The 25,733-nt window shown below is 49.8% G+C and overlaps 1 protein-coding gene across 6 annotated transcripts in view; it reads left to right on the top strand.

Annotated features, from left to right (window-relative positions):
* Positions 1-25,733, top strand: part of uros (uroporphyrinogen III synthase) — a 62,325-nt gene that overhangs the window by 20,133 nt on the left and 16,459 nt on the right. For 4 of the 6 annotated variants that reach the window (XM_038773753.1, XM_038773756.1, XM_038773752.1 and 1 more), the window contains exon 5: positions 23,708-23,794. In XM_038773753.1, coding sequence (XP_038629681.1) covers positions 23,708-23,794 — 87 coding nt within the window. The remainder of the gene's footprint in view (positions 1-23,707; positions 23,795-25,733) is intronic. The other 2 variants (XM_038773757.1, XM_038773755.1) reach the window with 1 other exon arrangement.

The raw sequence follows: 25,733 nt of genomic DNA, 5'->3' as shown, positions 1-25,733 counted from the left end.
TTAAATTGTATCAGGCTAAGCCTGGCGCACGATGAGGAGCTATTAACTGCTTAGGGCATCCGCCCATTGACCTGCCTCTATCTCTCCACCTAGCTTGTCCTCCCACTTGCCCTTAAGCTCCTCCACCGGAGTTTCCCTCCACCTCCGAAAGCTCCTGGTAATATCTGATACCTTCCCCTCCCCCACCCAGGTACAGGAAACTACTCTATCCTGTAACCCCCATTTGGCAGCAGCGGAAAGGCCGGCACCTGCTTTCTCAGGGAGTCTCGCACCTGCAAATACCTAAAACCATTCCCTGGTGGCAATGTAAATGTATCCTCCAAAGCTTTAAAGCTGGGAAAGCTCCCATCAATAAATAGATCCCCCATCCTTCTGATTCCTGCCCCCTGCCACCTCCGGAACCCGACATCTAGCCTACCCGGTACAAACCTGTGGTTGTTATAAATCGGGGTCCAAATCGATGCTCCCTCCACTCTTTCATATCTCCTCCACTGCCCCCAGATCCTCAAAGCCGCCATTACCACCGGACTTGTGGATTATCCAGGTGGCGAGCACGGCAGAGGTGCCGTAACTAATGCTCCCAATCTGGTGTCTTTACATGACGCCGCCTCCATCCGCTCCCACGCCGACCCCTCTCCCAATACCCACTTCCTAATCATGGCTATATTAGCCGCCCAGTAGTAATTGCAGAAATTCGCCAGCGCCAACCCACCCTCCCCCCCCCCCCCCCCCCCCCCCCCCCCACTGCGCGCGGGCAACACTTTCTTCACTCGCAGGGTTTTACTCGCCCACACAAAGCCCAAATTAATCTTATACACCCGCTTGAAAAAGGCCTTAGGGATGAAGATGGGGAGGCACTGAAAGACAAATAAAAATCTGGGGAGGACTGTCATTTTCACGGTCTGTACCCTCACCGCCAGTGATAGTGTGAGCATGTCCCATCTCTTAAAGTCCCCTTAAAGGCTCTATGGCCAAAGCAAACAGTAACAGGGAGAGGGGGCACCCTTGCCTCGTCCCTTGGTGTAGTTTAAAATATTCCGACCTCAGCCGGTTCATACGCACACTCGCTACTGGTGCCTGATAGAGCAACCGCACCCAGTCAATAATGCCCTCACCAAACCCAAACCTTCCCAGCGCCTCCCACAGGTAATTCCACTCCACCTGAACAAAAGCCTTCTCCGTATCTATCACTACCACCACCTCTGCCTCCTCTCCTTCTGAGGGCATCATAATAACATTTAGAAGCCTTCGCACATTGGCCTTAAGTTGCCTGCCCTTAACAAATCCCGTCTGGTCTTCCACTATCACCCTCGGGACACAGCCCTCTATCCTTGTGGCTAGTATCTTAGACAGCAGTTTGGCATCCACATTCAGTAAAGAAATCAGCCTATATAACCCGCATGGCTCCGGATCCTCCTGTTTTAGGATCAATGAGATCGAGGCCTGCGACATTGTTGGGAGGAGGACTCCCTTCTCTCTTGCTTCGTTAAATGTCCTCAACAGCAGTGGGCTCAATATCTCTGAAAGCTTCTTATAGAATTCCACCGGGTAGCCGTCAGGCCGCGGGGCTTTGCCCGACTGCATGCCCTCCAGCCCCTTGATTATTTCCTCAATCTCAATTGGGGCCACGAGCTCCTCCACCAGGTCCTCCTCCACCCTCGGGAACCTCAATGATTCAGAAATTGCCTCATCCCCTCCACTCCAGCTGGAGGTTCTGACTCATACAATTTACTATAAAAATCCTTGAACAGCTCGTTCACCACCCCGGGTCCAGGACCGTATTACCATCTCTACTCTTTACTCTACCTATCTCCCTGGCCGCCTCTCTTTTCCTGAGCTGGTGCGCCAACATTAGAACATAGAACATAGAACAGTACAGCACAGAACAGGCCCTTCGGCCCTCAATGTTGTGCCGAGCCATGATCACCCTACTCAAACCCACGTATCCACCCTATACCTGTAACCCAACAACCCCCCCTTAACCTTACTTTTATTAGGACACTACGGGCAATTTAGCATGGCCAATCCACCTAACCCGCACATCTTTGGACTGTGGGAGGAAACCGGAGCACCCGGAGGAAACCCACGCACACAGGGGGAGGACGTGCAGACTCCACACAGACAGTGACCCAGCCGGGAATCGAACCTGGGACCCTGGAGCTGTGAAGCATTTATGCTAACCACCATGCTACCCTGCTGCCCATTCTGATGTTCTTTTCCCCGTACTCATTGATCGCTCATAATTTTGAAAACCTCTATCAAATTTCTCTTAATCTTCTCTGCTCCAAGGAGAAGAACCCCGACTTCTCTGCATGCGAGTAAACCTCTTGGTTACACCCCAAATGCCTTAATTTAAAAACATTTTTTACAGGATGATAGTTACTAGTATTACTGTAATTCTCACAGGAGACCTAAGAAAGATTTAAATTTAGAGGTTTATTAAGTAAATAAATGCAAGGCCGTAGTACATCCAGTCTCAGCCGTGACCACCTGAAGATGCCGGTTCCCATCCTGGCCAAGTTTCATCGGCGGATTTTAAGGAGCCCCGCTGTTAGGCCTCCACCTTTCAGCAGGGGAGGTTGTAATTCCACGAGCCCCATGGGAGATCATTTGGGTCGTCTCCATGGACCTCGAGGGGATTATTACAATTACAAAAGCTTGACATATAATTTTGTTGAATTTATGATGAAGGATTGATCATAAATTTCTGGAAGATTTTCAAAACTATATTCACTGAATTAATTAGAATACAATATCGAGCAGGGCTAAAAGAAAAATCATCAATCCTGTAGTATAAACAGAAAAATTTTGAAATAGGCATTTATAAGGGAGTAACCTGGGGCAGCAGGGTAGCATGGTGGTTAGCATAAATGCTTCACAGCTCCAGGGTCCCAGGTTCGATTCCCGGCTGGGTCACTGTCTGTGTGGAGTCTGCACGTCCTCCCCCTGTGTGCGTGGGTTTCCTCCGGGTGCTCCGGTTTCCTCCCACAGTCCAAAGATGTGCGGGTTAGGTGGATTGGCCACGCTAAATTGCCCGTAGTGTCCTAATAAAAGTAAGGTTAAGGGGGGGGGGGGGTTGTTGGGTTACGGGTATAGGGTGGATACGTTGTTTTGAGTAGGGTGATCATGGCTCGGCACAACATTGAGGGCCGAAGGGCCTGTTCTGTGCTGTACTGTTCTATGTTCTATGTTCTATGTTCTAAAAGTTTGACGCTTCATCAACCCTGATTTAGTCTATTTCATGCTTTCATGTGCCATTTTGTTTGATGGATTATTTGATTTACTTTTGAATGTATTAGCCTGCCACCTGAAAACCAAACAAAATGGAGCCAGAAGGCAAAAATTACCATTTTCCATTTTTTAAAAACAGATTTTATTTAGGTTAGCCATAATACATGCTATAGAGAAACCACCTGCACAGTGGTATGAAATGGCCAGCAAAGGGGGAAGTAACTGCCATATTTTCTGGCACTGAATGTCTGCAAGTGAAACTTGTGTTTTCGTTTAGCAGTCAATGCAATTCTGAAATCAAATGAATGGGATGTTTAGTTTTCTAAAACCAATTCAGATGCCGCAACCTAGATTTCAAATCTGATATCCTAATCCAACCATGAGCAGAGTTTAAATGGTTTCAAATTAGTTTTCCAAAATATTGCTTTATTTCAAACATGATTTATGAATAAAATATGTACGATTGTTTTATATTCAGTGATATACTTAATCAATACAATCCTATTTGAAAAAAATGTTGACAAACCTGTCAAAACAAGCAGATATTACAAGCAATGCACTTGAATAGGCAAGTAAGAATAGGTAACTATTATTTCAAGCAGTGACTATAATTTGGTAGTATCTACAGCATGACACAAATGGCTCAGGGAGTTAACGCCCCTACTATCAGGAACAATTTCTTGCTAATAGGTAATACATTTCATATGACAGCCTCAAAATGGGTCTCTCCTTATAGAGAAACATTTTTACTTATTTCCAACATGGTACATTTTTGCAAAAATATTCCACACAATTCCTATTATGGATTTTTAGTATTGAAATTGCTCAGAGTTTATTACAGAAAATACTGTGATAATCTTAATCACTGGATTATACAGTCTAATTATGGTGATACTGTCAGTGTTCGCTGTCATTACTCCTCTGAAATTGCGCGCAAATTCTGAAGACTGCACATATGCAATTAAAGGCGGAAATCAAGAAGTTGATATCAGTGATTGCATGCTTTGTCAGAGAGTATGATGTTGAGATATAAAGGGCGGGATTCTCCCCTACCCGGCGTGACGGAGGGTGCCGGCGTAGGGGAGTGGCGCCAACCACTCAGGGGTCGCGCCTCCCCAAAGGTGGGGAATTCTCCCCACCTTTGGGGGCCAGCCCCGCGCCGGAGCAGTTTGCACCAGAAGACTGGCGCAAACACCCGGCGCAGTCGGAAGCGGGGCTGGCCGAAAGGCTTTCGGCGGTCGGCGCATGCGCCGGCAGTGACGTCAGCGGCAGCTGGCCGCTGACGTCACTGCCGGCGCATGCGCGATGCGGGGTTCTCCTCCGCGTCCGCCATGGCGGAGGCCGTGGCGGCGCGGAAGGAGAAAGAGTGCCCCCACGGCACTGCCCCGCGGAGTGAGCGGGGGGCCCCGATCGCGGGCCAGGCCTCCGTGGGGGCACCCCCCCGGGTCCGATCGCCCCCCGCCCCCCCAGGACCCCGGGGGCCCGCTCGCACCGCTGAGTCCGCCGTTTCAGAGGTGGTGTAAACCTCGGCGGCGGGAGAAGGCCTCCCAGCGGCGGGACTTCGGCCCATCCGGGCCGGAGATTTGAGGTAAGTTTAAAAAAAATGAAATCCCGCCGGCGCCAGCTGTTTTCACAGGCTGCCGGCGGGATTTGCACAACGCCGGTTTATGACCGGCGGGAGAATTCAAAAACCTGCGGGAGCGGAAATAACGCCGCTTCCCGCCTATTCTCCGACCCTGCGTGGGGTCGGAGAATCCCGCCCCAAGGTAGAGAGTTTTTTGAAGAATAAAGGAATGAAGGGTCATGGTGTTCTGGCAGAAAGGTGGAGCACAAAAGATTAGCTATAATCTCATTGAATGGCAGAGCAGGCTCGAAGGGCCAGATGGCCTACTTCTGCTCCTAGTTCTTATGTTCTTACGTTCTGAAAGGGGACCAGAGCATTGGCTGTGTGAGTTGTTAGGAGTTTGGGTGAGAGTTTTGCTGCTGCTTTATTGCTGAGATTTTATGGGCGCGATTCTCCGCAAATGCGGCGAGTCGTAAAGGCTGCCGTGAAACTGGCCGTGTTTCACGGCAGCCTCCGCGCCCCCTCCCAGGACCCAATTCTCCCCCCCGGGTGGGGCTAGCAGCGCGACCCCGTGAAGCACAGCATCGCGGGCTTAGCGACTGTCGCTAAGTCCGCGCACCGAGCGTCACGGTGGCTGACGCGCACGATGACGTCAGCCGCGCATGCGCGGATGACGTCACCACGCAGACGTGTCAAACCCGTGCATGCGCGGATGATGTCACCACGCAGATGCGTCAAACCCGCGCATGCGCGGGCCGTCATGCCCCTCAGCCGCCCCGCGGACTGATCCTGCGGGGCGGCGGAGGAACAAATAGTGCGCGGGTATCGGACGGCCGTGCCAATCGGTGCCATGGTTGATCGGGACGGCACTTTGCGGCCGTTTTCACGAACGGTGAGAGCAGGTGTGATTGCGTTCATGAAAACGGCCGTAAAGGCCTGGGAACTCGGCCCATCGGCCTGGGGAGAATCGCTGTTCGCCGTAAAAAACTGCGAGCAGCGATTCGTGTCGTGGGGTGGCCGTGGGGGGGGGGGGGGGGGGGGGGGAGAATAGCGGGAGGGCGGGAAAAATGTCGGGAAGGCCCTCCCGCTATTCTCCGACCCGTTGTGGGCAGCGGCGAATCGCGCCCTATATCTTTTCCTGTAGTTTCTGCTGAAGTCTTTGCTATGTTAGCTTTGTTTTGAAGACTCTTGTTTTTCCAACTCTCTTGGAGGAGTTCTGCCTGGTGCACTGGCATAGGGTGCCCAACCGCACAGTTGGAGGTGATCCCTAGACCAATCATCTGGTATATAGATGTCACATGTTCCTAGAGAGGTGGGGCTTTCTGCGACATTGGACCTTAAACATGTTGAGCTAGCTAGATTGTCATCTGCATTTCAGCAGATATGGATTGTTTATTCTGCTGGTGGGACCTTGTCTGAAGAGGAAGAGAGGGGCAGAAAGTAGATGAGGCCAGCTGTTCGCAGGGAGAGACCTGTGGGAGGAGAGGCGCAGGCACAAGAGGATACAGTGCCAATAGGGTGTGCAAAGCAGAAGGGACCGCAGAAAACACCACCATCCAGCTGCCAGAGTGTACAGGCAGTAATCTAGCTAGCTCAACATGTTTAAGGTCCAATGTCGCAGAAAGCCCCACCTCTCTAGGAACATGTGACATCTATATACCAGATGATTGGTCTAGGGATCACCTCCAACTGTGCGGTTGGGCACCCTATGCCAGTGCCTCTATAGGTCACAGTAGCCCTCTATATTTTTAAAAAATATGTGTATTGGAATTTTTTGATAATAATCACACAAACCAGAACAAATGAAGCAAAAAGTCACAAGCAGATAGAAAAATTAACAAATAACCTCACATCACATAATTAACTTAAATACTGAAACTAACCCAAACCCCCTAACAACTGACGGTGACTAACTCGTTAAAAAAGGAAATAAACAGCCCACAGAGAAAAGGCGGAATGGGCTGAGAGGGATAGGTTAGTGGAGGAGATACTCAGGTGGACAAGAGTTACTCGGAGGCCCCGGACCCAGGGGCTACTGATGGAGCGGCGGAGGTTACAGGCGGTGTTTGGGCTGTTGACTACAGGGAAAGCGGTGGAATAGTTGAGGAAGGCAAGGGAGGCAATTTATGAGTACGGGGAAAAGGCAAGCGGAATGTTAGCGCACCAGCTCCAAAAAAAGGAGGCGGCCAGGGAGGTAGGGAAAATAAAGAGTAGAGGCAGGAATACTGTCCTGGACCCAGTGGGGGTGAATGAGGTGTTCAAGGACTTTTATAGTAAATTATATGAGGCGGAACCCCAGCTGGGGTGGAGGGGATGAGGCAGTTTTTGGATCAGTTGAGGTTTCCGAGGGTAGATGAGGATCTGGTGGAAGGGCTGGGAGCCCCAATTGAGGTTGAGGAAATAATTGAGGGGTTGGAGGGCATGCAGTCGGGCAAGGCCCGGGGCCTGACAGCTATCTGACGGTGGAATTCTATAAAGTTTTCAGAGATATTGAGCCCACTGCTGGTGAGGACATTTAATGAAGCAAGAGAGAAGGGAGTCCTCCCCCCAACAATGTCGCAGGCCTCGATTTCATTGATCCTGAAACGGGAGAAGGATCTGGAGAGACAGGCCAATTTCTCCACTGAATGTGGATGTCAAACTGCTGGCTAAGATACTGGCCACAAGGATAGATGACTGTGTCCCGGGGTGATAGGGGAAGACCAGACGGGATTTGTAAAGGGCAGGTAACTCAAAGCCAATGTTCGAAGGCTTTTTTTTTAATAAACATTTTGTCGAGGTATTTTTTGGTATTATAACAACAACACAATAAACAATGTACATGAAACTATAAACATTGTGCAAAAGCCATTCCCTCCTTTATAGGTCCCACCTTTATTAACCCTCTACTCTAAGCTAAACTAACCCCCCCCCCGGCCTACTGCTGCCGATTAATTTTCCGCGAAGGTGTTGACGAACAGTTGCCACCTCCGGGCGAACCCTAACAGTGATCCTCTCAAGGCGAACTTCATTTTCTCCAAACAGAGAAAGCTAGCCATGTCCGATAGCCAGGTCTCCAACTTTGGGGGCTTTGAGTCCCTCCAAGCTAATAGTATCCGTCTCCGGGCTACCAGGGAAGCAAAGGCCAGAACGTCTGCCTCTTTCACCTCCTGGATCCCCAGGTCTTCCAAAACCCCGAAAATCGCCACCTCTGGACTCAGCGCCACCCTTGTTTTTATCACTGTGGACATGACATCTGCAAACCCCTGCCAAAATCCCCTAAGCTTCGGACATGCCCAGAAAATGTGGAAATGGTTCGCTGGTCCTCCCGCACATTTTGCACACCTGTCCTCCATCCCAAAGAATCTGCTCATCCGGGCCATTGTCATGTGAGCTCGGTGAATGACCTTAAATTGTATCAGGCTGAGCCTGGCACATGTTGCGGACGCATTGACTCTACTCAACGTGTCCGCCCATAGACCATCCTCTATCTCTCCTCCCAGCTCCTCCTCCCACTTGTGCTTCAGCTCCTCATTCTGTGTCTCCTCTGACCCCATAGGTTCCTTGTAAATGTCCGAAACGCTCCCTTCTCCTACCCACCCTCTGGAAATTACCCTGTCCTGAATCCCCCTTAGTGGTAGGAGCGGGAAGGTTGACACCTGTTTACGTAGGAAGTCCCGCACCTGCAGATACCTGAATTTGTTTACCTCGCCAACCCAAACTTCTCCTCCAGCACCCTCATACTTGGAAAGCTCCCCTCGATAAACATATCCCCCATCTTCTCAATACCTGCTCTCCGCCATATCCAGAACCCCCCCATCCATACTTCCCAGGGAAAACCGGTGATTATTACAGATTGGGGACCAGACCGATGCTCCCTCTGCTCCCACATGTCTCCCCCAGACTCTCAGGGCCGCCACCACCACTGGGCTGATGGAGTACCGTGCTGGCGGGAACGGCAGAGGCGCATGTTACCAATGCCCCCAAACTGGTGCCCTTACATGAAGCCACCCACTTCCTGATCATAGCTATATTCGCTGCCCAGTAATAGTTACTAAAATTTGGGAGCGCCAGCCCGCCCTCTCCCCGACTCTGCTCGAGCATTACCTTCCTCGTCTTGCCCGCCCTAACAAAGCCAGGGATCACTTTGTTGACCCATTTTAAAAAGGACCGCGGAATAAAGATGGGGAGACATTGAAACACGAAAAGGAATCTCTGGAGGACCGTCATCTTCACCATCTGCACCCTCCCAGCGAATGACAACGGGAGCGCGTCCCATCTCCGAAAATCGTCCTTCATTTGGTCTACTAGCCGGGCCAGATTTAATTTATGCAGCCGGTCCCATTCCTGTGCCACTTGAATACCTAGATAGCTAAAGCTTCCCTCTACTAATCTAAACGGCAGCTCCCCCAATCGCCCCTCCTGTCCCTTCGCCTGGATCGCAAACATCTCACTTTTCCCCATATTTAGCTTATACCCTGAAAACCGGCCAAATTCCCCTCGAATCCTCATGATTTCTTCCATCCCCTCTAATGGCTCCGTTACATACAGAAACAGTCTGCATAGACCGCGACTCTGTGCTTCACACCCCCCTGGACCAGCCCCTTGAGGCTCTCAGAGCAATTGCCAATGGCTCTATAGCTAGCGCGAACAACAGTGGGGAGAGGGGGCATCCCTGTCTCGTCCCCCGGTGCAGTTTAAAATAGTCCGATGTTGTCCTATTCGTGCGTACACTTGCCATAGGAGCCTGATACAGCAACCTGACCTAGTCAATAAAGCCCCGCCCAAATCCGAATCCCAGCCTTTTCTGCATCCATTGCGATCACTACCTCCACCTCCCTACCTTCCGGGTGCATCATGATCACATTTAACAGCCTTCTTACATTGGCCACCAACTGCCTAACGTCTGGAACACAATCCTCAATCCTGCAGGACAAAATTTTGGCCAGCAGTTTGGCGTCCACATTCAACAGGGATATCAGCCTGTAGGACCCACAAAGCTCCGGATTCTTGTCCCGCTTCAGAATCAGAGAAATCATGGCCTGTGACGTCGTCGGGGACAGCACCCCTCTTTCCCTTGCCTCATTGAACATCCTCATCAACACCGGCCCCAAAATCCCAGAGAACGTTTTATAAAACTCCACTGGGTACCCGTCCGGCCCCGGGGTTTTACCCGCCTGCATGGCCATCAGACCCTCCACTATCTCTTCCAACCCGATCGTGGCCCACAGTCCTTCTACCATCTCCCTGTCCACCTTTGGGAAATTCAGCCCCCCGCAAGAAGTGCCTCATCCCCTCCGGCCCCATAGGGGGTTCCGACCTATGCAGCCTACTGTAGAAATCCCTAAATACCTTATTCACCCCTGCTGATTCACCAACCAGGTTCCCATCTCCATCATTTACTTTCCCTATCTCCCTGGCTGCCTCCCTCTTTCTAATCTGCTGTGCAAGCATTCTGCTGGCCTTCTCTCCATACTCTTAGATCACCCCCCTCGCCTTTCTCAGCTGCTCCACCGCCCTCCCTGTGGTTAACAAGCCGCCTGTAGCCTCTGCCGTTCCCTTAAAAGCCCTGCCTCTGGGGTCTCCGCATACCTCCTATCGATCTGTAGTATCTCCTTAACCAGTCGGTCTGTCTCTGCCCTGTCCACCTTCTCCCTGTGGGCCCTTATCGAGATCAGCTCCCCTCTAACCACCGCCTTCAGTCCTTCCCAGACCACTGCTGAAATTGCCCCCGTATCGGTGACCTGCAGGTAGTTCTGAATACATTTCCTCAGCTGCTCGCACACCCCTTTGTTAGCCAAAAGTCCCACATCTAACCATTGCGGGCACTGGTTACTGTCTTTACTAACCTGCAGGTCAACCCAGTGTGGCTCATGGTCTGAGATTGTGATCGCCGAGTACCCTGTGTCCACTACCCCTGCCAGTAAGGCCCTGCTCAAAATGAAGAAATCGATCCGGGAGTACACTTTATGCACGTGTGAGTAGAAGGAGAACTCCTTCACCCTCGGCTGCCCAAATCTGCATGGATCCACCCACCATCTGCTCCCTGAATCCTTTTAGTTCCTTTGCCATTGCTGGCACCCTGCCTGTTTTCGAGCTTGACCGGTCCAGGCCAGGGGCAATAACTGTGTTGAAGTCCCCACCCATGACCAACTTGTGCGAGTCCAGGTCCGGTATCTTCCTCAGCATCCTCTTTATAAACTCCACGTCATCCCAATATGGCGCATACACATTTACTAATACCACCTGCACCCCCTCCAGTTTTCCCACTGACCATAATGTAAACCAGGGGCTGGTTTAGCTCACTGGGCTAAATCGCTGTCTTTTAAAGCCGACCAAGCAGGCCAGCAGCACTGTTCGACTCCCGTACCAGCCTCCCCGGAATGTGGCGACTAGGGGCTTTTCACAGTAACTTCATTGAAGCCTACTCGTGACGATAAGCGATTTTCATTTCATTTTTCATTTCATTTCATTTTCATGTACCGACCTCCCACATCCAAAACTATTCTACCCACCTCAAACACCACCCGCTTATTGATCAGGATCGCGACCCCTCTAGTCTTTGAATTCAGTCCCTAGTGAAAGACCTGACTGACCCAACCTTTCCTCAATCTAATCTGGTCAGTTACTCCAAGGTGCGTCTCCTGCAACATTACCACGGCCGCCTTCAGTTCTCTAAGATCCGCAAACACACGTGCCCTCTTGACCGGCCCATTTAACCCTCGAACAGTTCAGGTGATCGGTCTAACTGGGGTCTCATTGCACCCCCCCTTCGTCGATCAGCCATCCCCTTTTTTTGGGCCCGCCTCCAGCTCATGCTCCGCGCCTCCACCAGCCCGCCCACAGGCAGCTTCCGCGCCCAACCTCCTCTCTGTCCCTTGGCCCAAGTCCCTCCCTCGTCAGCAGAATGTTTTGCCCCCCTCCCCCCACCCCTAGTAACAACACTCTGTAACCCAACTCCTTTGATAAACCTAACATATGCACCCCCCCCCCCCGCGCTGCCGTGAGCTGGCGGTGCCGGATAATCTCCCACCTACTGCGCCCTCTCTCTCCCCCCCCCCCCCCCTCATACAAACATACTTCAATATCAAACAATCCCCACACAATTGCCCGACAGAAAAACTAAACAAAATCTAAACAAGCACACCTCCATCTCCCAACAGTACAGATGAAAACCTTAACTCGCTCAGCTCTGCCACTGGTCCCAAATCAACACAGAAGGCATTACAAACAGCTTCCACAAAACGAAAAACGAGATACTTTTTTTTACAGAACAGAGAAACCAAAAGAAAAAAAAAACATGAACACTGCAGCAAAGTTTAAAAGTTCTCGGTCCACCACCAGTCCTTTCCTTTTCACGAAGTCCAGCACGTCCTCAGGCGACTCAAAATAAAAGTGCTGTTCCTCATACGTGACCCAGAGACGGGCCGGATACAACAGTCCGAACGTCACCTTTTTCTTAAAAAGGATTGACCTAATGTGGTTGAAGCCTGCTCTTCAACTGGCCACCTCCACACTCAGGTCTTGGTCGACCCGCAGGATACTATTGTGCCACTTACTGCTCCGCGTCTGCTTGGCCCACTGTAGAATGCGCTCCTTATCCAAGTACCTGTGGAATCTCACCACCATTGCCCTCGGGGGGTCCTCTGTTCGCAGCTTCCTCGCGAGTGCTCTGTGAGCCCTGTCCACCTCCAAGGATCGGGAGAATGCCGCATCCCCCAGCAGCTTCTCAAACATATCTGCAATGTAGGCCCGAGTCCGCTCCTTCGGACCCCTCCGGGAGCCCAACGATTCTCAAATTCTGCCGGCGGGACCTATTCTCTAGGTCCTCCACCTTCTCCAGGAGCTTCTTCTGCTGGTCTCTCAGCATCCCCACCTCCACCGCAGTTTGATATTCCTCCTGCTCAGCCAGCGCCTTCTCCATTTTCTGGATCATCCGTTCTTGGGCATCCAATCTAAGCTCCAGCTGCTCAATCGACTCTTTAATCGGGTCCAAGCAGTCTCGTTTCTGTTTAGCAAAGCTTTCCTGAATAACTTGCATCAGCTGCTCTGTTGACCACTGGGTCGACAAATCAGAGGGTTCGAAGGCTTTTAAATGTTATTATGATGCCTGCAGAAGGAGAGGAGGTGGAGGTGGTGGTAGCGATGGATGCGGAGAAGGCCTTTGATCATGTGGAGTGGAATTACCTGTGGAAGGTTCTGGGAAGGTGTTTGGGTTTGGTGAGGGCTTTGTTGACTGGATGCGGTTGCTCTATCAGGCACCAGTAGCGAATGTGTGTACGAACTGGCTGAGGTTGGGGTATTTTAAACTACACCAAGGGACAAGGCAAGAGTGCCCCCTCTCCTCGTCACTGTTTGCTCTGGCCATAGAGCCATTGGACATGGCGTTAAGAGCCTCTAGGAACAGGAAAGGACTGGTTCGGGGGAGGGGTGGAGCACCAGGTCTCGCTTTATACAGATGACCTGCTCTTGTATATTTCAGACCCGTTGGAGGGGATGGGGGAAGTAATGCAAATCCTGGGAGAATTTGGCAATTTTTCAGGCTATAAATTGAAAATGGGGAAAAGCAAGATGTTCGCGATCCAGGCAAGAGGACAGGAAAAGACACTGGGAGAGCTGCCGCTTAGAATGGTAGGGAAGAACTTTTGTATCTGGGAATCCAGGTGGCCCGGGAATGGCAGGCACTGCACAAGTTAAACCTAACCCGGCTGGTAGAACAAATGAAAGGGGACTTTAAGAGATGGGACATGCTCCAGCTATCACTGGCGGGGGGGGTACAGACCGTGAAAATGACGGTCCTCCCCAGATTTCTGTTTGTCTTTCAGTGCCTCCCCATATTCATCCTGAGGGTTATTTCGGGCTTTGTGTTGGCGGGTAAAACCCCGCGAGTGAAGTATGTGCTGCTGAAGCGTAGTCGGGGGAGGGTGAGTTGGCGCTGCCGAACTTTTGCAATTACTACAGGACGGCTAATATAGCAATGATTAGGAAGTGGGTAGCTAGAGGGGTCGATATGGGAGCGGATGTAGGCGGTGTCATGCAAAGACACAAGTTTAGGAGCACTGATAACAGCACCTGTTCCGTTCTCGCCGGCCTGATACTCCACAAGTCCGGTGGTGGTGGCGGCTTTGAGAATCTGGGGGCAATGGAGGAGATATAAGAGAGTGGAGGAGCATCGGTTTGGACCCTGATTTATAATAATCATCGTTTTGTACCAGGTAGACTGGATGGTGGGTTCCGGAGATGGCAAAGGGCAGGCATTAGAGGATGGGGGATCTATTTATAGATGGGAGCTTCCCCAGCTTGAAAGCCTTGGAGGATAAATTTGAATTGCCAGCAGGGAACGGGTATAGGTATTTGCAGGTGCGAGACTTCTTGGGAAAGCAGGTTCCGGCCTTCCCGCAGCTGCCACCACGTGGAGTACAGGACAGAGTTGTCTCCAGGACCTGGATGGGATAGGGGAAGGTATCGGATATTTACTTGGAGCTGTGGGATGCGGAGGAAACCCCGGTGGAGGGGCTTAAGGGCAAGTGGGAGGACGAGCTAGGAAGAGAGATAGAGAGAGGTCTGTAGGCGGATGCCCTAAGCAGGGTTAATACATCCTCATCCTGTGCCAGGCTTAGCCTGTTACAATTCAAGGTAGTCCACCGGTCACGCATGACTGTGGCCCGGATGAACAACTTTTTCGGGATAGAGGACAGGTGTGCAAGGTGCACAGGAAGCCCAGCAAACCATATCCACATGTTCTAGGCATGCATGAAGCTTAAAGAGTTCTGGCAGGGTTTCGCTAAGGCAACGTCCACAGTACTAAAAACACGGGTGGTGCCGAGTCCGGAGGAGGCGATCTTTGGAGTGTCGGAACAGCCGGGAGTTCAGGGGGCGAAAGAGGCTGACGTCTTGGTCTTTGCCTCCATAGTAGCCCAGAGATGGATCTTATTACTGTGGAGGGATTCAAAGCCCCCGGGTGTAGAGACCTGGGTTAGTGACATGGTTGGGTTTCTCAGTCTTGAGAAAATAAAGTTCGCCTTAAGAGGGTCAATGGTCGGGTTCACCTGGAGGTGGCAGCCGTTCATCGGCTTTCTCGGGGAAAATTAAAATGTCGGCAGTTGCAGTATTCCGGGGGGGGGGGGGGGATTGTTGTTTGTTGTTTCATGGTTGGGGTGTGTGAAGATTGGGATGGAGGGGGGGTGGGGGGTGGAAATGTTTATTGTGCCACGTTCATGGCATTGTTATTATTATAAAAACTTGCAAATACCCTAATAAAAATATTTTTTTAAAAAGGAAATAAATGGCTACCATTTTAGATAGGACCTCCACACCAACCCCCTGATGGTGAATTTGTCTTTGTCCAAGTATTGGAATGACATTAAGTCACCCAACCAAGCAGAGGCACAGAGTGGAGTGAGAGAACTCCAAATAAGCAGTATTCACCTCTTGGCTATCAGCGAGGCAAAGGCGTCAACATCAGCCTCTATTCCAGACTGAATCACTGGCAAATCCGACACTCCAAATACTCCAAGCAGACACAGGTCTAAATCCACATGGAGTATCTCTGAGATGGTATTAAAGAATAAAGCCCAGAAGCCTACAAGTTTGGGGCAGGACCAGAACATTTGTGTATGGCTAGCTGGGCCAAGAGAACAGCGGTCACCCAATCCTCAACATTCAGGAAAAACCCACTCATCCTTGCCCTCGTCAAGTGAGTCATGTATACCACCTTAAACTGAATTAAGCTCAGGCGAGCACTTGAGAACGTAGAGTTGACCCTATGAAGGGCCTCACTCCAAACCTCACCAGTCAAATTGAGGCCCAATTCACTTTCCCAGTTCGCCCTCACGCCGCTTAACAGAGCAGAATCCGATGACAGAATATGATCATATCGGTCGGAAATAGATCCCTCGCCAGGGCAAGCCAGGGACAGAATTCTCTTCATCAGAGAAGAAGGTGGCGCCAAAGGAAAAATTGGAAAAGCTTTTTGCCCAAAATCACGAACTTGAAAATACTGAAAAAGGCTGGTGTTGCGCAGCAGGAATTTATCAGCTAACTCCCTCAAATTGGAAAACCTCCCCTCGACAAACAGGTCCCCAAAACGATTAGACCCTTCATTTCCCAAAATTTAAATGTTGAGTACAAACCAGAAGGTAGGAAGAGGTAATTGTTGCAAATAGGAGCAAAAGACAACAGGGAAAGGAGCTTGAAATGCTGACTAAACTGTTTCCAAAGAGAGGAAACCACCACTGGGTTCGAGGAAAATCTAGCAGGAGAAAAGGGCAATGGTTCAATGGCTGTGGCAAGAAGAGTAGAAGTAGTGCAGGACAGGACTTCATTTGTCCCCAAATAGAATAGGAGTCACTAATCCACGACAAAATGTTTTGAATGTTAGTGGCCCAGTAATAACACAATAATTTGGGGAGGGTAAAAAAGCCCTGATTGCTATCCGTTTGGAGCAGAGCGATACCGATTCTGACCCGCTCAAATAAGAGATATCAATTCGTTAACTTTCTAAAATAAGATTTGGGGAGAAAAATGGGAAGACATTGGGCACGATTTAACGGAAATGAAACAGAGTCCTGTGTTGGGTATGTTTAGCTGGGTTACCTCGCTATTAAATGGGACTCTGCTTCATTTCCGGGCCTCGGCGAGGAATGCCCCCGAGGCCACACTTAGTCCCATTTCTTGCAGTAAGAAGCTCTGCTTGCCAGTGCAGGAAGAGATCACGGCAACGGGCCAGAGAATCCAAATTCGGCGACCCGACAGAATCGGGGGTGGTGTCGCTTCTGTGATGCTCCGCCCCCTCCAAAGTACGCCGCGCCACATATCCATGGCCTCAGGCCATTGCCTGAGGCCCGCCCCCGTCTGGCCAAGTTCCCGATGGCGTGGGTCGCATGTCGTCTCACCTGTCGGAAATTCAGCGAGACTGCTGCGGACTCAATCCAGCGCCGCCACAGTCGGGGGAGGGCCAATCTGCGGGTGGGGGGAGACATTATTTGGGGCTGGGGGCCTTGTGGTGGGGCGGTCCAGGGCATGCGTGCCGGCTGAAGGGGAGGACTATTTCTCGGGCTGGGTCCGCGAGCGGCATCTGCGATGAAGCACGGCCACGGACCCGGCAATTCCCCGGGCTATATCGGAGCTAGAGCCAGGTGCTCTATGCTACCTGGCTGCTAGAACACCCCCCCCCCTCGTTCCGGACGGGAGAATCGGGCGCTGTTTCACAGCGGTTTTTCCGTCGTGAAACGCCAGCGTTGTCACGCCGGGGTGTGGGGACTTAGTCTCCAGAACAGAGAATCCAGCCCTTGTTCTCTGAACCCTACCACAGCCTCCAGACCCCCCAACTTCCCAATTTACCGATGAGTAGGTCCTCAAATCCCCCGCACCCCACCTCATAAGGGCAGGGCACCCAGGTGCATGCCGTTTGGGCAAGCTGGTACCCTGGTACTGCTGCTGCCAGCCTGGCACTGCCAAGGTACTCAGATGGCACTGGCAGCTGGCTGGGACACTGCCAGGGTGCTAGGTTGGCACTGCCAAGGTGCCACACTGGCATTGTGTGTGTGCATGCAATAGGGTTGGGGGTGCCCTGTGTGGGTGTTGGAGGACCTGGAGATCCTCACATAGTGCTTTGAGGCTTGGGATTGATCGGGGGTTGCGTCGGGGAGCCTCAGAAACGGGAACTATCTCCCGCTACACTGAGGGGTTCCAATGAGTAGCGCTCCTCAGTGCACAAAACGGGGCTATGTGTGGCTTCGGTCACGCGTTCCCCACTGAGGACCCTTATCCAACGCAAGTGGTGTTTTATAGACTTCTGTTTCTCGGCGCTGTGAGCGTCGGGAAACTGGCGGCTAAACGCGCTCACTATAGGACTTTGTTTCCACTTAGTAAAATTGCGTCCCATATATTAATATAAAGAGCAAAACATCACATGGTAGAGAACCTCAAATCTAATCAAAGGCAATAAGAACATTGTTGGTTGTTTATAATGTTGTTTGGTTGTTCTTCTGTTTTTGTTTATATGAAAATGCCTTGAATAAAACATTTTTCAAAAAGGCAATAAGAACACAACCCCAACAAGAACAAGAAAAAACAAGAAGTACAAACAATACAATATACCTGTTGACAGAGCTATAAACAATGTTACGCAGTGCACAACTTGTGCCTTTTCACAAAAGAGTCTGTATCTCCCGGTAGAGTGAAAAAATAGTCTTCTTCAAAGGTGACTCTTAAGATGAGCTAGATAGACCATCCCGAACCTAACTCCACTCTTGAACAGGGCAGACTTCACTCCATTAACCACGGCTCTTTCTTTCACCAACACTGCGTCCATATCCTGATACAGCCTGATGGAGTGGCCACCCACTTGAAATCATGTCGTTCCCTTGCCCAACGCAGAACCCTCTGTTTTTCCTTAAAATGGTGGAAGCTTGCAATCATCGCACATGGTGCATCTTCAGAAGGAGGCTCTGGTCAAAGTGAGCTCGGTCTAATTCAAATGGGGATGCAATTCCACCCTCACTCACCACTTTGAGGAACACGGCCAAGAAATATTCCATGGGGATATGGCCGTCAATCCCCTCCAGCAACCCCACAATCTGGATGTTCTGCCTCCTGGATCTGTTTTACAGCTCATTCAGCTTGGCTCTTAGTAATTTATTAGTTTCAGCCACCAAAGTCAGATCGGACTCCAGCATGGCAATCCGATCACTGTGGTCAGATAAAGCCACCTCCAGAGGGGAAGGCAGGCAGGGGGTTTGGGTCACCCGAACCTGATGTACTACTACTGGGTGGCGAATGTGGAGAAGGTGCGATGCTGGGTCGATTGGTTGATTCCCAGTGGGCCAGAATGGAGGAGAGTTTGTGCAGACTGAGGGCACTAGCAACAGCGCCGCTCCCGATAGCTCCGGGGAAATACTCAAGGAGTCCGGTAATAATAGCTTCATTGAAAATCTGGAGGCAGTTTCGGCAACACTTCGGGTTGGGGGCAGGGTCAAGGGAAATGCCGATTCGGGGGGACCACAGATTTGAGCCAGGGAGGTGGGATGGAAGTTTTCAGAAATGGGAAGAGAAGGGGATTAAGACGCTAAAAGATTTGTTTCTTAGGGGTCGGTTTGCAGGATTGAGGGAGCTGGAAGCGAAGTATGGGCTGATGCAGGGAGAAATGTTTAGATACATGCAGGTTCAAGATTTTGAGTTTCTGAGGAATAAACAATTTGTGGTGCAAAACGGCAAAAAGATAAGGGGCGGAATTCTCCGACCCCAGGGGGTCACCCGGGGCCGGCGTCAATCCCGCCCCCGCCGTGACCCGAATTCTCCACCCCCCGAGATTCGGCGGGGGCGGGAATCGTGCTACGGCGGTCGGCGCCCCCCCCCCCCCCTCCCCCGCCGGTCGGCAGGCCCCCCGCGGCGATTCTCCGGCCTGCGATGGGCCAAAGTCCCGCCGCTGACAGGCCTCTCCCGCCGGAGACTTTTAAACCACCTACCTGACCGGCGGGATTGGCGGCGAGGGGGGGGCTGGGGGGGGGGGGGGGGGGGGGGGCACGGGGCGGGTGCCCCCACAACAGTGGCCCGGCCCGCGATCGGGGCCCACCGATCGGCGGGTGGGCCTGTGCCGTGGGGGCACTCTTTTTCTTCCGCCCCCGCCATGGCCTTCACCATGGCGGAAGCAGAAGGGACCCCCTCCCCTGCGCATGCGCCAGTATGACGTCAGCAGCCGCTGATGCACCGGCGCATGCGCCGACTTACGCCAGCCGGCGAAGTCCTTTCGGCCCCGGCTGGCATGGCGCCAAAGGCCGTCCACGCCAGCCGGCGAAGTGGGAACCACTCCGGCGTGGGCCTAGCCCCTCAATGTGAGGGCTTGGCTCCTAAAGGTGCGGAGAATTCCGCACCTTTGGGGCGGTCCGACGCCGGAGTGGTTCACGCCACTCCGACACGCCGGGACCCCCCGCCCCACCGGGTAGGGGAGAATCCCGGCCAAGTTCTCCAGTGGAAGCCACCTCATAGGCATCTTCTTATGAAATGAAAGAATGTCACCAGTAAAAAACCCATCTTGTGCTCCTAGTGCCTTAAACTTATGCTTGTGAGTGCATCATCCTATTTCACCTGTTAGCCCTGATAATCTGGTGCCACCTGGCATGATGCAATCAATGATATGACTGGGCACTGCTCAGTCTTCGCGGTTTCATCAGGTGCCATGGTTACTGTAAGAGGAGTGGAGGAACTACTACCCTCATGCGCAGCACTGTGTGATGAGCTCAGTGTCCATAGGCAGTACGTCAGCATGAGGTACATCTGGAGCTCACTGCTTGTCATTGATGGGCACTTGGCAGGGAGATCAAGTGTCTCATCTATCTCTCACACTGACCTCCTAAGGTCACAGTCGGTGTGTAAACTTGTAGGTTCAAGCGTGACCCCAGAAACCTCAGATTCTATTCTTGGAGCTGCCTCTCCACAAGAGTTGTCACTCTCAATGGAGGAGGCTGTGCACTCAGTGCTCAGTGTCAACACAGTGCTCAAGCTCTTTATGGACTCCTCCATTACAAATACTATGGCACACAGACCCTCAGCTATCTCTGCCAGATCTCCCATATGTCCCACTGTACAAGCAGCATCTGCCACCTGATGGAAGACGTTCAGACTCAGCATGGTCCTGGTATCCAGCATTTTTTTATCAATTGCCAGCGCCCAGCGCACTCCCTGCCTCCACCAGCTCTTCATGCAAGTGTGCCGTACCCCCCTCACAACACACTACTATCTGAGCCAATCAACAAATGTCCACTGAAGTGCTTGTACCTGCGCTGATGCCTGTTAGCGAGGGAGTGTATGACACTAGTGGATCTGCCTGCAGATCCTCCACAGGAGTCAAGGATGGATCCTCAGGTCAGCAAACTTTGGAGGATGGCACATTTGAGGGAGGAAAACAATATGTCAACATTATGAATCATAGCCAATGTGCATGCTAGGTAGCCTGGTGAGACTATGGATAACCACATCATGGTGGCATCATGATCCCTGGGGTCTCTTACTTATCACTCTTTATTTGAGATGAGATGACCCTAAATTGTTTGCAATCTCTGCCAGTCTCGCATCTGTCCACTGGACTCTTGCCTTCCTCCGACACCCTGCTTCTCTGCAACCTGGCTGCCCCGTTCAGAAAAAAATGCATTCACTAGTCCAACCTCTACCTCTGCTTCCAACACCATATCAACCACTCACCCCACCCCCTAGGGCTAGCGGCCACATCCCCAGCCTTGGCCAGCACACGTGTATGTGCCTTTTGTCACTCTGAATCTTACCACCTGAGCATGACGAAGGACGGCCACTCTTCACGACATCACAGTGCTGTGCCAACTCAGTACTCACCCTTTGCAGCACTGGATCCAGGAGAGACGCACATCATGCCGCTGACCTGGGCTGCCACCTCTGATCATGCCATCTTTCTCAGGTGTGGTGATCTCTTCCCATCCCTCAGCATCAAAATTTCCCATGTGGTACTCAGTCCTTCCACTGGAGTGCACAGGCACTCGTCCAAGAACCTGGAGAGGAAGAGAAGAATACCCACTGGCATTACCCTCCCGCATTTCATGGCCAGTGTGTGCTGAGGCCATTACTCCTGTAAATTTTAAAATGCTCTCCAAGGCAACTCCCTGAGGCTCTTCACGATCTCCTGATAGCCTTCAAAGAGCTATCTGGTTTCTAAATATCCCATGACTTCCCCATTGGACCCGGCACCAGCAACGTTCCCGTCCCTGTTGCCAGCACGACACCAGTGTCCTGGCACATTCCAACTGGTTGCCCCTTAATTGGCTAGTCAGTGTAAAATCGCGTTTGGGATTTGATTGTGGCCAGATGTGGAAATCACAATTGCTTCTGGGCTCGCGGATGGCACGTGCCTGACAAATGCAAGATTCACATTTTGGTTTTTAAAGACATAATTTCCTAATTAGTAAGCAACCTGTTGCTAATTGTGTTCTCTCTTTAATTGCCTCTGTTTATGGCGGTTAATATGGTTGCCTTCCTTAATTCTAATTACGTTTGCTCAAGAGTCGCCAAGTATCTTTCGATACCGCCACAAAGTTCAAAACCGACTACTGATCAAAGACTCGATACACCAGGTAGTAAGTTTGAAATCAATGCTCATTTATTTACACACACAGTCAAATATACTCATGCACAAAACTCTCCCAACTAAACGATCACTACTACTAAAGCTAATACTTAGCTTTGGGCGCCCACTCAGTCAGAGGAACAATGGCCGTTGTGTGGTTCTGAGGCTGCTGGGGTTGAGCTGGTACGGAATAGTAGCTAGGAGCATCTGTCTCATAGCGTGCGTTGACTTTGGACTTACTTGTTCTGGTGCAGCTGCTAGGCAGGTCTCTCCTCGCTGAGAGCCAATGCCAAGAGAGCGAGTTTCTCTTGGAGGATCCTTCGTATACCCAAAAGGGGCTTCGCGCGATTTTGGGCGGGCCGTGAACTTGGCCCCAATTAATTGGACCGCATGTTGATCATTCCTATCGATTTCCTCCAATAAAGAGGTGGGTGCCTGATTGCTGGGCGTGTCCTAGGTGTTCCTTGGCCTGCTTTGTTCTAGTCTCCTCTGGCGCCGGGATGTCTGCCTTGGTATTGTTTACTTAAATGTTACCATTTTGTCTCCGGAGATGGCTCATTAGTATGGTAATGGCTTTGCAGTATCGATCTTGTCTGGGAGCTACGGCTCCAATCAACAGACAAACCTTGCACCTGCTTGTTTTCTCAGCATTATCCATTTTCCCTGCATTCTTTGCAAAGTGTCCATTTTGTAATCGGGACGTGGCCATCCTAGATGACTACAAACCCTGAAAGAATAATTTTTTATATTTATTAAATGTCGAATTTCTTCATTACAAGAAATTCCATATTGTTTTGAAATAAAAAATTAATTTTGAGGATATTTAGCTTCTACCTTAATTCTATGTACATGCCTCCATCACTTGTTTTGCTATCTGTAAAAATGTAAATTTAAAAGTGAAGGGAATCAGTGGTTTATACTTCATGCTTTGCTAAGAATACTTCAGTGTGATTGGCTGCTTATCTACCTACTGATATCACTACTGCTGGACATTTGGAGGTCACTTTGATTTGGTACCAGATTTAAACTAACATGACGAATGTGGAAATCCAAACCAGAGAGAATACGTTCTTCAAGATCAATGGCAAACACTATTGCTTCACCACTGACTGCAAAACCCAGCCTTTGTGATTAGGAGTAAGGATCTGTAATATGATTACTGTGCATCCCTGGATAGAAGAACACACAGAATTGTTTTCATGCTTATAGACAATTTTAGTTATTATAAAAAGAAATAATTTTGAATCCGATAAGTAACATATTTGTTTTATATAGACAGCAATTGCACATATTTTGTGCATTGTGTTGCAGCGTATTTTTGATTCTACTGTAATAAATTGTGTTTTAGATTTTTATTGGTTTGATTCTGTAGATTTTATGGTGATTAAGAAGTACAATCACAGCACGGTAGCATGGTGGTTAGCATAAACGCTTCACAACTCCAGGGTCCCAGGTTCGGTTCCCGGCTGGGTCACTGTCTGTGCGGAGTCTGCACGTCCTCCCCGTGTGTGCGTGGGTTTCCTCCGGGTGCTCCAGTTTCCTCCCACAGTCCAAAGATGTGCGGGTTAGGTGGAGTGGCCATGCTAAATTGCCCGTAGTGTCCTAAAAAGTAGGGTTAAGGGGGAGGGGGGGGGGGGAGGGGGTTGTTGGGTTACGGGTATAGGGTGGATACGTGGGTTTGAGTAGGGTGATCATTGCTCAGCACAACATCGAGGGCCGAAGGGCCTGTTCTGTGCTGTACTGTTCTATGTTCTATATAATGAAGTAAGAATATAATGTTGAATCAAAAATATTCAGTGTATTTAATCATATTTCCCAATCTCCGTTTTTCTTTATAATAGAGTGGAATAATAATTCTTTAAAAGAACGGTGGAATGAAAAATCTATCTATGTTGTCGGAAAATCTACAGCCAATTTAGGTAAGAAAAGTTAGTATCATGTGCATCACATATATGTGGAATAATAGTGAGGGCAAATAGGAGGTTTTTGAAGATTCTAGTAAAATTATATACTGTGAGAATGAGCTTGCAGATTGTGATATTCCTGTATTTTTGTTATTTTTGATTAATAATTCATCTTCCATGGTTTTTCAAAGGATGAGAATCAGAGGCCTAAGGCTTTAAGTCTGGGTAGGAATTAAGAGCAGATGAGACCTGGAAGTGGATGGGCATGTGGGAAGAGGCATGGTGTCAGGCAAGGTCTAATGTCTATCACCATACAGGAGGCCTAGAAGAAGGAAGATAGTGCAGGGTTAACTGGACTGCCTTAAGTATGACATTAAGCAGGTAAATTACAACTTACTACTTTTTGAGTATTGTTGAGCTTTAAGCAGAGAATGCTCAAAGTGGTGAAAAAGAGCTGATTTTTTTTCTATTATATTTAATTAATTCATTAGCAGTAAGCTGCCTCAGCCCTAAGTATGGAATTCCTGCCCTCATTCACAGAAAAGTCGAAACCAGAGCACATCAATTCAAGGTGAATGGCAAAAAAGCCAACGCTCACATCAGGCAAACCTACAGGCACCGGAATGTGGCGACTAGGGGCTTTTCACAGTAACTTCACTGAAGCCTACTTGTGACAATAAGTGATTATTGTAGGCTTTGAGTGGTTAGCTTCTGGGATGCACTGCTTGAGAGTATAGTGGAGGCAGATTCACCCATGGCTTTCAAAAGATAATTGAATAAGTACCTGAAGAGAAAACAATTGCATGGCTATGGGAAAAGGGCAGAGGAGTGGATCTAGCTGAGTTCTTGCAGATAGCTGCAATGATCTCTGCAATAGGCTGAATGATCTCCTATGATTCTAAACCTTTCCATCTCCCTTTTCTCCTTTAAGATAGTTCTTAAAACCCTCTTTGGCTAAGCTTTTCTGGCATAATACTTCCTCAAATGGCTCCAAGTCAAATATTATTTTGCATTGCGCCTGTGAAGTGTCTTTGGGACATTTTATTACATTAAAGATGCAATATCCTGCCTGTACCAGGACATCAAGGGCATGCAAAGTACTCGCTATAGCCATATTTGTAGTTGCAACATCTTTCCCTTGTGTCTGCAGCGAGTGCACCTCTCCTTTAAGTGGAGGCACGGATGGATGTCAAATATCCACCCCTACCCACAAACCATGCAATTCTTGAGTAGTACTAGCTGCTTGCCTCTATGATTAAAATCATCAGCTAGCATAAATGTTATGTGCTGACTGAGTCAATAGTAACACGGAATGTGGAGTGCCTGATAGTAGGCCTGGCTAATTTTTTTTTCACTTTCATATCCAAGGAGCAATAGCAGTGCACAATGACAACTTTGGCTGAGATAACCTGGCCAGGCACTGATACGGGTTCAAACCTGGATTGGGTGAAGGGTTGACAACCAAAGAACACAGGTTTAAGCTAATTGACAAGATAGGCAGAAGTGACTTGAAGATTTTTTTTTTACACCAATGATTAGGATTTGGAATGTAGCCCCTTATTGGGTGATGTATAGAGATTCACAAGATAATTGGATAAATAACTGAGGAAGAAAAACATTGCCAGGATCCAATGAAAGAACAGTAGTGGGACTAGCTGGATTGCTCTGAGAAAGAACTGGTGCAGACATGAGGGACAGAATGACCTCCTTTTGTGCTGTATGATTCTTCCTGATATATATGACCCAATATCACATTTGGAGTAAATTTAACCACTGAGCAATTAAGAGAATACAGTCTTTAATTTAGAGGTCTTCCAGTTGATCAGTTACTTTATTAAGTGAGTAATTTAGACATAAACAAAAACAATATTGTGGACTCAATCACTGATTTGAGCCTGGATGGTGGTATGGGCACTATAATGGAATCCAATACTCCTGGATTATGGAAGGAAAGAAATCAACC

Source organism: Scyliorhinus canicula, chromosome 16 (genome assembly GCF_902713615.1).
Source record: "Scyliorhinus canicula chromosome 16, sScyCan1.1, whole genome shotgun sequence".
NCBI classification, from domain to species: domain Eukaryota; kingdom Metazoa; phylum Chordata; class Chondrichthyes; order Carcharhiniformes; family Scyliorhinidae; genus Scyliorhinus; species Scyliorhinus canicula.
The sequence above is the reverse complement of the archived record's forward strand: the minus strand, read 5'-3'. Positions and strand labels throughout refer to the sequence as shown.